At 41.3% G+C, this 14,431-nt stretch overlaps 1 protein-coding gene across 1 annotated transcript in view; it reads right to left on the bottom strand.

Annotated features, from left to right (window-relative positions):
• Window positions 1–14,431, bottom strand: part of abca7 (ATP-binding cassette, sub-family A (ABC1), member 7) — a 34,220-nt gene that overhangs the window by 16,155 nt on the left and 3,634 nt on the right. Inside the window, exons 7-27 of the mRNA XM_073826034.1 lie at window positions 13,694–13,888; window positions 11,150–11,242; window positions 10,734–10,971; window positions 9,421–9,560; window positions 9,020–9,334; window positions 7,892–8,097; window positions 7,631–7,807; window positions 6,821–7,043; window positions 6,515–6,736; window positions 6,181–6,385; window positions 5,465–5,578; window positions 5,181–5,352; window positions 4,930–5,061; window positions 3,226–3,365; window positions 2,990–3,127; window positions 2,687–2,907; window positions 2,139–2,196; window positions 1,666–1,868; window positions 1,049–1,151; window positions 616–639; window positions 359–507 (exon numbers count right to left, since the gene is read on the bottom strand). Coding sequence (XP_073682135.1) covers window positions 359–507; window positions 616–639; window positions 1,049–1,151; window positions 1,666–1,868; window positions 2,139–2,196; window positions 2,687–2,907; window positions 2,990–3,127; window positions 3,226–3,365; window positions 4,930–5,061; window positions 5,181–5,352; window positions 5,465–5,578; window positions 6,181–6,385; window positions 6,515–6,736; window positions 6,821–7,043; window positions 7,631–7,807; window positions 7,892–8,097; window positions 9,020–9,334; window positions 9,421–9,560; window positions 10,734–10,971; window positions 11,150–11,242; window positions 13,694–13,888 — 3,468 coding nt within the window. The remainder of the gene's footprint in view (window positions 1–358; window positions 508–615; window positions 640–1,048; window positions 1,152–1,665; window positions 1,869–2,138; window positions 2,197–2,686; window positions 2,908–2,989; window positions 3,128–3,225; window positions 3,366–4,929; window positions 5,062–5,180; window positions 5,353–5,464; window positions 5,579–6,180; window positions 6,386–6,514; window positions 6,737–6,820; window positions 7,044–7,630; window positions 7,808–7,891; window positions 8,098–9,019; window positions 9,335–9,420; window positions 9,561–10,733; window positions 10,972–11,149; window positions 11,243–13,693; window positions 13,889–14,431) is intronic.

The following is a 14,431-nucleotide window of genomic DNA, read 5'->3' as shown; positions in this document are numbered from 1 at the left end:
ATATTCCCCCTTTGGGCTAATTCGCTACAGCATCACAACATGGTAATGGGTGTAACATTTCCGTCACACGCTTGAGATATTCTGACAATCACAATGCACAGGATAGCTGGCCAATCAGAGCACACCTCACTTTTCATAGCAGTGAGCTTTGTAAAAATCATCGCGTTTCAAAAAATGTTGAGGCAGAGAGGAGCAACAATAATGTACAGTATGTGGAAAATTGCATTACAACAAATACACAAAATCATGTTCTTTTTAGCAACATCATATGACCCCCTTTAAAAAAAATCTATCCATTGACAAGGCTGTCAATCATTTAAAAACAACTGGAGTAACTGGTCCATCAATATTGGCATACCTGAGCGAAAATGCCTCTGCGACTGCGAAGGGCGTACTTCAGTCTTTTGGTGAAAAGCGCTCGAAGTTGCTGACATGTGAGGAAGCAGCCCGTTAGAGGAGCACCGCCACCCTGACCATCCCCACTCAGCGGCTCCGTCTCCTGGGCCTCTGCGTGCCAGAGAAAGACCTTCTGGTTAATGACGTCTCATTACAGCTGCTCTGACCTGCGCTACTGCTGCCCACAATAACTACAGTCTGTTTTGTTTCATAGTGTACCTCTCCTGATTGGCTGATTTCGTCCTGCCAGCGAAGCAGAGAGAAGAGCAAAACAAAAACACCTTTAAAATACCCGACAAAACCAAGCCTCACACTTAGGTTTTTCGCCTTAGGTTTAAAGACTGGGTGCGTCCCAAATTGCATACTACCTTTTCTAACTATGATTAAACCCACTTGATCTTCTTTTAATGAACATACACCATATGCAGTTTGGTTACTAGATTAGTTTTTTGTTGACAACAGGAAGTGGCTATTGCTAGTTGCTATTTTGTTTCTCTATACGTCAACCCACAGTCAACGTTGAATGGAATATAGTATTAGTATGCAAATGGGGATGCGGGGACCAGCTGCATAAAACATATCTACCTTTCTAGTCTGACCTAGCAGTTTTTGTCTTGTTGGCTCAGCGGGTATGGAATGTATTCACATTTACCTGCGTCTCTATCCTCAGACGGCGCCCCCTGGTGGCCCGGAGACACTGCTGGCTCCTCAGGGTCCGCGTCCACACCCGTCTCTTCTGCCACACGCAGAAAGATCTACAATATACAGGCAAGGCTAAAGATCACAGTCTGGTAAACACCCTCCTCACTCCACATGGCGAGAAGACGTATTATGTCACAACAGCAGCAATGAGGATAAACACTCTCTGCTTAGTACCAGTTTATTTTTAGCTAACCTACAAAGATTTTAAAGGGATTTCCTCTCTTGGCGCCAGAATGGGACAATGACTGGCTGTCGACGGACATGTATACCACAACCTTGAACATCAGGGAGGGGTAAATCCTTTTACAGTAGGAATAAATCAGTGGAGACAACAATCACTGGGGCCGGTTGCATAAAAGGTTTAGACTAGTCTTAAAAGTTAGTCATTCATTTTTTTCTTTAAAACTGGTTTAGTCACATAAAAACATAGATTAGTCTCAGCTGAATCCAAAAAGTAAGACTGCTTACCCATTGGCTAACTTCTAGTTGGTCAGCCTAGTTTTTAAAACTCTGTGATAGAAGGTTAAGTTTATGTAACTGGCCCCTGATGCGTCTGAACCGTCTCACCTCTTCTAATGTGGTGTCTGACAACCCATAACTGACTACGCCGAACTCGCCCTGCCGTTTGTCCAGTTCGTTCAGGAAGAGGGCGAGACTGCCGTCCTCTGAGGCAGCGTGGGGCAAGTTGATGACCGCCTCTCTGCCGATATCCTCCACCAGCTGAGCGTCAGGGACGTACTGCTGTGCAAGAGCCATTACGGCGGCCACGTCTAAAACAGGAAGGTCCTTAGATCAGGGGTGGCCAAAGACCCACTGCCCTGCAGAGTTAATGTCAACTCTAACCAAACACACTGGAAAAAGCTAATTCAAGTTTTCAGGAACACTAGAAAGCAACAGGTAGATAAGTTTGTTGGAGCTAAACTCTGCAGGAAAAAGGATCCTGAGGGCCATAGTTGCCCACCCCTGCCTTAAATAATACTGAAAGGCCTGGATTAAGACAAGCAATGTAAACAACCCTTGTAAAGCAAAGCTGTACCTACTGAATCCATTCTCTTCGCTGCCCAGTCCTGTGTCATCGCTTAGTGAGGAATCGCTGTCCTAAAACACAGAGAGCTGGTGAATATTACACAGGAAAGCAGCATATAACTGCACTACTGTCAGAGCGTTTTCACACTTGGCTCAGTGGAGCATTTATTTTGTAATCTGGCGGGTTTTCTCCCTTTGGTTCATTTAAGCATATGTGAACAAGGCCATAATGTTCAGATCCGCACCAAAACAATCGGTCTGTGCTACTGTCAATTTGAACCAAACTTGTGGTGAGAAAGTAAACTGACGCAATAGAAAAATGAACCAAGCAGTAAAACTCGTAATGAGAAATGTGTTACGTAAAAAATCAGCAGTGGTCAGTCCATCTTAATGGATGATGCTATCAGTTGAATCCCAAAACTTAAATCCTCAATTCAACAATTTAAGTCCCTGTTTTGGAACAAAGCAAATGATCTATATGTCTGAAAATGTCCTCAAGGTACTGGATAGGAAATGGCAAATAGGCCCTCTTGGCTTCTGCTCTTCATGTGGGTCATCTCACCTTAGTCACTGCAGCTAAAGGGAGTTTGGCAGTGCTGGTGCTGCTGGGTGTACTATGCATCTCTTTCTTGACCAGCGTAAGATAGTATCCAGTACCAAGACGTGCCTTGAGGAAAAGCGGAGTTCCGCAGCAGCACAGTTTTCCCTGAGAAATGATTGCGATGCGGTCACCGAGGAGGTCGGCTTCATCCATGTAATGCGTGGACAGAATGATGGTGCGGCCTGAAATCCAAAGGGCATTTAGTCTGGTACCGGACAAACCACTAGACGTAGTCATTTTTCAAAAGAAAAAGCTTTAGAAGACCTTGACGGTATTTGAGCAGAAGGTCCCAAATCCCGCGGCGAGAGTAGGGGTCCACACCAGCGGTGGGCTCATCCAAGACTACGACCTTTGACCCGCCTATGAAAGCGATTGCAACAGACAGTTTCCTTTGCATGCCACCTGCCCAAGCAAAGCCGAGAGTTCACGTTTGAGAGAACACCAAATAACAGACATTGAACACCTGAATGTGTTTCACATATATATATTAGTAAATCTACCTGACAGGTTTTTGGTCTGCTCGTATCGTTTGTGCTGTAAGCCCACATCCTGCAGAAGCGAATCTATCTCCTTCTTGACCTCCCCCATGCTCATGCCCTTCATTCGACCGTAGAACCACACATGCTCCTCCACCGTCAGGCTTCAGCGACATATAGGAAAACAACAATAATGTTAAACAAAACTGAACTTGACTCATGTGGCAACACCAATGTTAGTTATTACGACTGCAAAAAAGTACTGTGGTGGTACCATGTTAAAAATGTCACTCATTATAACCAGATCAGACACAGTGAGGGAAAAGATTATTTAATCCCCCGATGATTTTGTATGTTTGCCCACTGACAAAGAAATGATCAGTCTATAATGTTAATGGTAGGTTTATTTGAACAGTGAAAGACAGAATAACAACAAAATCCAGAAAAATGCATCTCAAAAAAGTTATAAATTGAAATAAGTATTTGACCCCTTTGCAAAACATGAATTAGTACTTAATAGCAAAACCCTTGTTGGCAATCACAGAGGTCAGACGTTTCTTGTAGTTGTCCAGCAGGTTTGCACACATCTCTGGAGGAATTTTGTCCCACTCCTCTTTGCAGATCCTCTCCAAGTCATTAAGGTTTCGAGGCTGAAGTTTGGCAACTCAAACCTTCAGCTGCCTCTACAGATATTCTATGGGATTAAGGTCTGGAGACTGACCAGACCACTCCAGGACCTTCATGTGCTTCTGCTTGAGACACTCCTTTGTTGCCTTGGCCATGTGTTTTGTCATACTGCAATACCCATCCACCACCCATTTACAAAAGCATAATGTTTCCAGCTCCATGTTTGACGGTGAGGATGGTGTTCTTGGGCTCATAGGCAGCATTCGTCCTCCTCCAAACACGGCGAGTTGAGTTGATGCCAAAGAGCTGGATTTTGGTCTCATCTGACCACAACACTTTCACCCAGTTCTCCTCTGAATCATGCAGATGTTGATTGGCAAACTTCAGACGGCTGTACATGTGCTTTCTTGAGCAGCGCTGCAGGATCTCATTCGTTCACGGCGTAGTGTGTTACCAATTGTTTTGTTGGTGACTATGGTCCCAGCTGCCTTGAGATCATTGACGAGATCCTCTCGTGTAGTTCTGGGCTGATTCCTCAGCGTTCTCATGATCATTGAAACTCCACGAGGTGAGATCTCACATGGAGCTCCAGACCGAGGGAGATGGACAGTTATCTTGTGTTTCTTCCATTTGTGAATAATCACCAACTGTTGTCATCTTCTCACCAAGCTGCTTGGCGATGGTCTTGTAGCCCATTCCAGTCTTGTGTAGGTCTACAATCTTGTCCCTGACATCCTTGGACAGCTCTTTGGTCTTGGCCATGGTGGAGAGTTTGGAATCTGATTGATTGATTGCTTCTGTGGACAGGTGTCTTTTATACAGGTAACTCCCTTTAAGAGAGTGCTCCTAATCTCAGCTTGTTACCTGTATAAAAGACACCTTTTTTTAAATGTGTTTTTCTAGATTTTTTTGTTGTTGTTATTCTGTCTCTCACTGTTTAAATAAACCTACCATTAAAATTATAGACTGATCATTTCTGTGTCAGTGGGCAAACATACAATATCAGCAGGGGATCAAATAATTTTTCCCTCACTGTACAGTAATCAGTATAGGTATCAGCTATAAAAAAAACGTTTTGCTTTTTGTTGACTGGTGTCCTACATGTCAAAGAGGACGTTGTGCTGAGGACAAACTCCCAGAGTCCTGCGGATCACGTCCATATCTGTGCGAATGTCCATTCCCTTCACGTATATCGTACCAGCAGTGGGAGGAAACAGTCCTGTCAGAATGGACCTGCGAGTCAAATCATCATGAAGTACTGACTGAGTTAATCAGTTAGTTAGAGCTGGACAAATATTTTAAAGTAAATTAAATATTACACATTTGTAATGAATTATTTTTTAAGCTCTTACATAGTGGTTGTCTTGCCAGCTCCATTGTGACCCAGAAAAGACGTTATTTGGCCCTCATAGAACTTTATGTTCAGGTGATTGACAGCAAGCTTGGCCCCCTTTTTATAAATCTTCACTAAGTTCCTTATGGACACTCCCAGAATTAGGTCCGTCGGTTCAGCTTCAATCCGATCTGTCATAAACATTAGAATTAAGACATATCAAATCGAAAACGTGCCCACACATTTTGAACTAAAACAAATACTGAAAACATTCTGTCGGTTGTTATAGTTTGATGCTCTTACCATCTGATTCATCTCTAGGTGCTGGAGGAACAGGTAACCCCACCTCTAATGGAACCCCACCCCAGTAATTCAGCTGGAAGATAAAATACCACGGTCTGGGGATCCCATACTGCCCTGTTAAACACATCCACCATCCGTGGGTCAAAACTTGATCATTTAAATCAGTCTTTTATTGCATTGCCTGTTTATTGATTTGCTTTTAACTTTTGGGTCGGTAATGATTTAATGATTTTATTTAGCATACATGGTTCAAAATAGATCAAAAGTGACGGTAAAGACTTTAATAATGTTTTCAAAATAAATGCTGTTCCTTTGAAACCTCTACTTACCAGGAATTCCACAAAGATATAATATTATAATAATAGAAATATCAGAATGATTATTCAGAAGACTGAAGAGTAATGATGCTAAAAATCCAACGTTGCATCACAGGAATCATTTACAATTCAACTATATTACATAAGCAAACAAAAACAATGCATTACAATAGTAACATTTCGAATTGTAATGAATTGTTAAATTGTTTTTATTGCATTTTCATCGAATAAATCTAGCACTGGTGAGTGTGAGAGACTTCTTTCAAGAGTGTTACAAAAATCTTTGCAGTATAAACACTCATTGATGAATCCACGAATTCAATGTTAAGATACCAAAGGAAGCCACAGTTCGATTCGCACGTGTCGGCTTTTGCGATTGCCCAAATGCAGATGCCGTACCTGGAAGAACAGCTTCGATGTACCAAGTGGCCAGTGCATAGATGACAGCATCTGCATACAGCATCACAATGGAGATGGTGAAGTTGTAGGTGTCTCCCTCCATAGGGCTTGACCTCAGGTTAAACCACTGGATGCCCACACCCTGCTCTTCATACTGGGAGAAATACTCACAGCCAAAGCCAAAGGCTACCGGAGACAGGAAGCTCTGCAGGGAAATAAGTCACTACTGTAAACAACAGACGGAAATGTAAGCTGTTGTTTCCTAACAATCGTCTCTCAAACCACATTCCTGTATATACTGTTGTGAGAAGATGCCTGCAGATGAAGCTCTCACCGCTAGGATCCTGTGAGTGCTGGTCAGATGCTCTCTCCAGGCCACACACAGCACATACGGCAGGTAAAGGGTGAAGTAAATCAGTCCTCCGCACGCTGCTGCCAGGTTGGCTCGTGAGAAGAAGGTGCTGATGAGGAAACAAAGCATGATGGTGGCCGTGGCAAACGCAGCCAGGAAGAAGAACACGACAGCCGGGTCACTGTAGGGTAAGATATCGCCCCACTGCGGGACAGAGATGAGAGGTGAATGTACTGCAAAACTTCTGACAGAGAAGAACAAGAAGAGTACGCTGGGCTGAGAGTTGACCTTAAGAGCGGCGATCAGCAGTCCAGCGCTGAACAGGAAGGGCAGGTAACTGCTGATGAACCAGCTGAGCCACAGCATCCCAGAGCTCAGACCCATGATACGCATCGTCTCCTTCAGACGAGCCTCTTTCTCAAACACCACGGCCTTAATGATCATCGCCACAGAATAGATCCACGCCAGCGTCATGAACAGAGGCAGAGAACGATTCAGCACACGGATGAACCTAAGACAAGTGTCCAAGACAAAGACAAATTTACATTGTCTTTGTACTCATTTCAGATGGTTTGGAGACATTTTTGGAAAACATTTTGACTCGATATCAAGCAAAAAGCAATAATATACTTTCATTACACCTTCATTACATACATGATTTATTCATGTTTTTAAAAGAAGTACTAAAGCTGCATTTATTTGATCAAACAGTTAAGATGAAGATATTTTGTAAATGTTCTACCATAAATATATCAAAACTCATTTTTTGATTAGTCATATGCATTGCTAAGAACTTCATTTGGACAACTTTAAAGGCGATTTTCTCAATATTTACATTTTTTTGCACCCTCAGATTCCAGATTTTCAAATAGTTGTATCTCAGCCAAATATTGCCCTATCCTAACAAACCATACATCAATGGAAAGTTGAAAAAAGATTATTTAATCAGCTTTCAGATGATGTATAAATCTCAATTTGGAAAAACTGACACTTATGACTGGTTTTGTGGTCCAGGGTCACATATTAATTATTGCAGCACAAAGTTCCTGGTGTAATGGTGGAATATCAAGCGGTGTGAAACAGAAGATAGCAACTCACACGTCATCAACAAAGCACGGGTAAGGCATCTGCTGCACATATATGCCCATCTTTGGCTCTTTACCGGCCAGCAAACGCGTCACAGCTCTCTCCACTAAATCCTGTACGTAAACAAATCCACCCCAAACATAGCGGAGGTCACTGAAGGGTTCGGCAGCCGGGCCTGGATCCCAAAATCTGTCCAAACACAAGATCAGCTGCAGTAACAGATGAACCACGGAAGCCTACATTACTCATACTAGTGTGGCCCTTTCAGCATACTTGTCTTTGATCTTGTTTGTGCGGGTGACGTCGTCTATGTCCATGCGGATCTTGTACTTGACGTGAGGAGGCAGGGAGGATGACGAGGGGTCTGGAAGGAGGAAGACGATTCCAGCCCAGAACTGACGATCTTCCAGCAGCTCCAGAGCTCGCTCCACCATCTCACCCTCCGTCGACAGACCCTCCACTTTATTCAAAGAGAAGCACTGCAGCAATAGGATAAATAAATAGGGAAAATACAGCCGTTGACAACATCTGACAAAAACTGCCCGGCTCTAAAGCATCTTAAAAAGATTAAAAGTAGAAATCTTGATCCACAAAACTTTAATTTCAATTAATAATTTAGTTTTTAACCTAATGCACCTCTGGTGATGCACCTATATGAATTATACATTAAAACTGTTATTTTTAGTGTTCATTTTAGTTTTTTACTCTTTTAAGATATTTTAGTTAATTTCTAATTTTATTTTTTTTATGTTTTTATTTAGTTAGCTCAATTAGTTCTATTGAACTATTATATATATTTTATTATATTTTACTTATATTTATTTAAATTACATTATTTTTTTTATGTTTAATAACAACACTACTTTACTTTACTAACAACAAATCAGCTTGCATTAGCGCAAACCATCTTTTGGTGTCAGGATTTACTAAAGACACGCAGTGAAGAATTAGTGCCGAAAAGGCATGGACACTGACCTTTCTGTACATGCATTTGTATGAGTTTCCCTTTCAGGCGCAAAATTTATGGGAGGTGAAAATGAATCGTCAAATTACTAGCATTCACGCCATTATTTAACAGCCCAAAAAAAAGCATGTCTTAAAGCAGACGGTAATTTGCACTGCTTTTGGTAGACTGCGCTGGTCATTATGGAAATGATCTGTGTTCTTTCACATGTGCATTGTCAGTAAATCACATGCAGAATTTTCCCCTCCCACCAGCTCTTTTATGGAATTGCACTCGAATGGCTAATTTGCCCTGTTTGCTAAATCTAAGTGTGTAGTATTAGTATGCAAATTAGGCCATACCAGTGCTTTAAGAATATACAGCACATCCTCTACTTGTTGCACAGATAGCAAGTGTGAACAATCATGTTTTCTGTTGGTAAGATGAGCTGCAGGTACCGTGGTGAGCTCTGAGAGAGCGCTGAAGGTGTTGTTCAAATCCTGGTACAGATCCAACCAGGTGAGCGGAGCGCCATCCCTACGGGGAGAATCTGGGTCAGGCGTCGAGAGAAAGCGGGAGATGCGAGAGGCCGTCCAAGAGGTGTTTTCAAGACGTAGATTCACAACTACTGCCACCTCAGGCCTTTTCAGAAGATCCTGCAGAAGCCGGATTTCCACACTGCTCTCCATGAAGGTTTTGATTCTGGGACCCACTTCCAGCCACGCCTCCTGCATGTCATTCAGGATCTGGAAGTCCTGAAATGTTCTGTTGACCTGCAGGAACGAGAATGTGAGGACAGTATCAAAGACATCCTGTTGTTGGAGAACAGACCTGCTGCACAGCAGATGAGGAGCGCTACCTCAGACATGAGCGAACGGGTGAGCGGCGTATCCGGAGTAAAGAGCAGCTTCCCAATGAACAGCGGTTTGATGCTTCGCCACACAATCCGTGACAGAGGGTTCGACTCCAGGCTTCGTATAAGGTTTTCACAGAAGGGAGCTAAATGTTACAAAAAAAGGATTTTCAATGTTTCAATGTCAAAATTAAAAAGTTATCAATTTTATCCATAAGATGTAGTGTTTGCCTGATGCCCAGACCATACTGGGTAAACTGGAATATTCTATAATCGTTGAGTAGAGTAACAACTGCACATTTATGTAAATGAGTAATGGGTGTGAATCTTTGTTAGAAAGCAAATCCAGAGTTCTGGAATGAAACTCTAGATGGCGCTGTCTAATAGTTCTAACTCAATCTGACATAAGAACATCATCAGTATCTCATGGCACAGCTGATTAGCACATCATTGGTAAACTATCCCCAAGTATTCATCTCTTGAAATGTAAAGCTGAATTACGCCTCAGTCATAGTCTAGAACTGGTGTTACATCTCTGTACTTATCTGGCGAGAAAATGAATACTTTTGTTGGGGTCTACACCTCATGTTCCTTTCATTAATACGTGGCTGAATCAAATCGCTACTTTCCTATCTTTGGAAAAACTGACTTGTATTTTTTATTATTATTATTATTTTATTTTTTTGTTTGTGTGTGCGCTATTGCCCTTCACTCATTCTATGAATTACAAGCTGATGGATGATTGTATATTCTGCTGTACAACACCTACACCACAGATTTGTTATTGTAAATTCATAAACAAAAAATGTAAAAAAAAAAATCTGTTCAATTCTTTAAAATAATATAATTATAACTCTTCTGTAAAACATGATTTCATGTCATTGCATTTGTGTTGAGCCACTTCATCCACAACCATTAAAGTATTCGATTTCTGCAGCGACTCATTTGGCACAAATCATTTTCTTTCTGTCACCGCTAATAACTGTATTTACTAGAATTCAATCAAATGGCATGTTATGGACACGTTGGCATATTATTGACGCATACAGTTTAACGGGAACATTGCATGTGATTAACGATTCGTTTGCGCATGAAACTAACTTAAAATATAGAATGTTACTTTACCAACTTGTAATTCTTTTTTTTTTCTTTTTTTTTGCAGTTTGAATAGATTCTTTGGGGAAACAAACAATTTACAGTGCCAACACCCATGTTTCATGTTGTTTTTTCGATGCATTGCATTGGCAGGATCTATAACTGACACATTGAGAACACGAGTGAATCGTTCCACCTCTATAAATGAGTCAAACTCATCTTACTGGTGCTGTTGTCCTTCTCAAGGTCTGTCTCCTGCGATGCATTTCTGCCCAGGAAAGACTTGATGTCCTGATCTTCGTACCAGTTGAATGAAGGGATTCTCTCTCCTCCTGCCTCTGGGTGTCCGCACATGATTCTGGAGAAGGCCCGAAAGCTCTCGCGTGGCAGTGCTGAGCGGTTTTCAGAAGTCAGGAGCCTCATCTCTGAGTTCAACTCTGAGAAACTGGACAGAGAAGAAATCTGAGGGAGAAGAGATTCAATGCTGTGATGGGAAAGTGGACCATTAAAAGAGTACTATTTATCTAAGATGTACGCCTGGCAGTTTTATAGAGAACGGAAAAGGCAAGTAATTACATGGTAATTATACAAGTATAGTAAATGTGAAACATTGGCATTATTAGATCTCAAAATGACTTACGTCATCCATAACTGATGCTAGTTCCTGAGATACAGAGGAAACGGCCCGACTGATGAGCCGGAGATCGGCCGCATTCGCCTGCAGTCTGTCTCTCTGAAACCGGGATGCAAACAGGTGAGAACACTGCATTGATAGAGAAAACCACAACTAGTGGGGTTCGGGACATGCTCCACACAGAATGTTTTTAAAGGTGCCATAGAATGCATTGAGAGAATATATTAAATTGTTCTCTGATATCTACATAGAAGGTATATGGCATAGGAAAGGGCAAAAAATCTCCAGAAAGGGTATTACAGGTCCATATACAACCTAGAATTTGTCCCTAGAATGAAATGCTCTGTTATTTGGAAGCTTCATGAATATTAATGAGCTCTGCTCTGATTGGCTGTTTCACAGAGCTCAATAGCTCACACATGGATAAAAATATATATTTAATTAGGAGCTCTAGCCGCTTTTAAAAATGCGGTTTGTTGAATCTGCCGTTTTGAATCGCGGATATTTTAGTGTGATTACTGTGATGCATGTGTTCTGTGTAAAGTTACAATGCAGAGGGAGTGCTTCCTACCACACAAGTTGAGCTGCTCCTCAGTGATTCTCAGGATCTGTAAATCATTCACCATCATCAGCAGTTATCTCTCTGTTTATGTGGTAAGTGAAATCTTATGTACTGCAATGTAACAGGCTAGCGCTAGCATTAAGCTAAACGTGTCCCTTCAGTGGCTCGCCTTGTTTAACTGATGTACTGACGTTAGTGATGATTGGGCGATGCAAATGTTGGAGGTGTAACTATTAACGATCTTGGGAAAGTTTCGTAACAGTCGGAGTTATGTTGGAATTGACCTATTTTTCGGTGGTCTTTTGCAAATACTAGATTTATATAAGAAGGAGGAAACGATGGTGTTTGAGACTCATGGGATGTCATGTCCATGTGATGAACTGTTATTATTTAACTATGCCAAGGTAAATTCAGTTTTCCATTCTATGGCACCTTTAAAAGATATTTGCTTTACATGCAGGGCTGGACTGAGACAAAAAACACTGCCAGTTTTGGTACAAGCGTCCCATCACTACGATCAGAATCAGTCCAGTTTGACACCGATCATATATATGTCATTCAAAATAACAAAATAAAACATTCACACTGTGTGTGTATACCTACTGCATATACCTGTTTAAGTGGAACAGTGTACTCACTTGCTCTTGACTTACTTTTAATAGCCAGCCAAAGTTATGGTAAAACCACTGTTTTTATAAAACATTCCAAGAAGATGTTACCTACATGCAGCATGAGCTTTTTTTTATTTAACTGCATGATTTCAAGATTTAAGGCAAACAGAATAATCTGAATTTAGGTTTATGCTAAAAACGCAAATTCTCTCTCAGACAGCAGGTGGCGCTTATGGAACAGCCGTAATATAAAGTTTCCTTAGTTACTGATGGAAACAAAGCAGCGCTGTGCTTATAAACACACAAAATATGTATAAACAGGTCAAATAAAAAGAAAATGCCATTGTAAATTTTAAATTCATTATATAGATTTTTCAAGCATCCCGAAGAGTGAGCTTGCTCTGTCTGGTACAGTACACAGTAAAATCTAACCCTCTATAGATACAATTTTTAAAATGTAAAGAAAACACTGTATTGAAACAACCACTTCTTTATTTACTCTTGTAAAGATCACCATTTATGTTCAGCTCTGCTGTGTAGGAAAAAAAAACATGATCAGCCTGCCTGACACACCCCATGCGTCCCATAACATTTTCTCGTTGGATTAAAAGCAAATCTTTTTGAGAAATCTGATTTCTCATAAAGGTGAAAAGAAATTAATATAAAACTGAAAGAAATTAATATAAAAAAGAAGTACCACCTACTTCTGACTAGAATGACATGAAGTAAAAAATTTTTTTGGGAAACCATGGTATTAGTGATAGGCGTTCTAAAACAATGTTTGATTAAATGTTAACCCTTTATGAATCTTTGGTTTCAAACGAGTAGCTCTAAATGTCCACCAAATTCAACAAGTGACGTTTTGAAAATCTGATGGTTCGCCACTAGAGGGCGTTGATATTGTTAATTTATGAACCACTATTCAATGTATATCTAGTTCAGTCATGATCCTCTAAATGGCACAGATTATTTACATGCAATCTGCTTATTACATGGCACAAGCTGATTGCTTCTGTTGGCTCTGCAGCCAATGAGCTTGCTTACAAGTTGAGTGTTTGCTGCAAGCCGATCATGCGGTGCGATATCAGACTTCCTCTGAAACCCTCCACCTCCCTCAGCTCCACCTGTCTAGATCTGCTCTGGGCTTTATGTGTGTCTGTTCATAGCTCGCATCTCGCATTCTACGCTCACAGCAGTGTGTCTGTGTATCGATTAGCAGTAGCAGGTCCATACAGCAATTTACATGCTAAAACTAGCAAATAGCAAATAGTGAATAATTTTGCAAAGAAATTGGTTCAGCTGATTCAGAGTTTTGAAAATCTTAACAGACTTACTTAACATAATTAATACAGAAAGTTGGAGCATAAACTCACTAACCGAAAGGATCTTGCTGAAGTCCAGCTGTGAGAGGAAGATCTGCTCTATCTTCTGCATAACGTCTGAAGGCACAGCACACAGCGCCCCCTGCAGTTCAGGGAAAGAATCTCCATCTTTAACGGTGAGGTAGCGACCCAGCAGAGACGAGTTACAGACGATGTCCGACAGACGCATTCCTCCGCCTGATAACGCGACCTTGAGGACACAAGAAGAGCAGTTATGAAAGTGTTAAAGTTGGGTTGAAACGGAAGCAGTGAAAGAGCTTTTGTGACATACATGATGACTGTAATAGAGTGTTCACACCAAACCCAAAGCGAATATGCGCATCATGTCACTCGCTCTGGATCACTTGTGGGATGTTTTCGCATCACTTGTGCAAATAACAACATTGTGTGATCAACCATGCTGGAGATAACTACTATCGCTACTTTAGCTGTTGTGGAAATACACCGGAAAGCCAAACAGCAGTGTGTCTGGGTTCACAGCACCATCCAGAGGCGAATGAGTATTAATCCTGCATTCATGTGTGTGTTACATTTTATTATAAAACGGTTAGTTCCATTCCTCAATTCTGATTGGTCAGCAGCTGTGTGGTATTCATGATACGGCACGGCTATGACCGCTTCACTCAACGGTTTTGTGTATCATTGAACCTCCTTAGCAACCACCCTTAGCAACGTAAACACAGCTGCAGCAGTTAGGGACTACTTTTTACAGCGGAAGGCAGTTAATGATTTT

This window comes from Garra rufa, chromosome 20, assembly GCF_049309525.1.
Source record: "Garra rufa chromosome 20, GarRuf1.0, whole genome shotgun sequence".
Taxonomy (NCBI): domain Eukaryota; kingdom Metazoa; phylum Chordata; class Actinopteri; order Cypriniformes; family Cyprinidae; genus Garra; species Garra rufa.
This window is presented reverse-complemented; position numbering and strand designations above follow the sequence as displayed.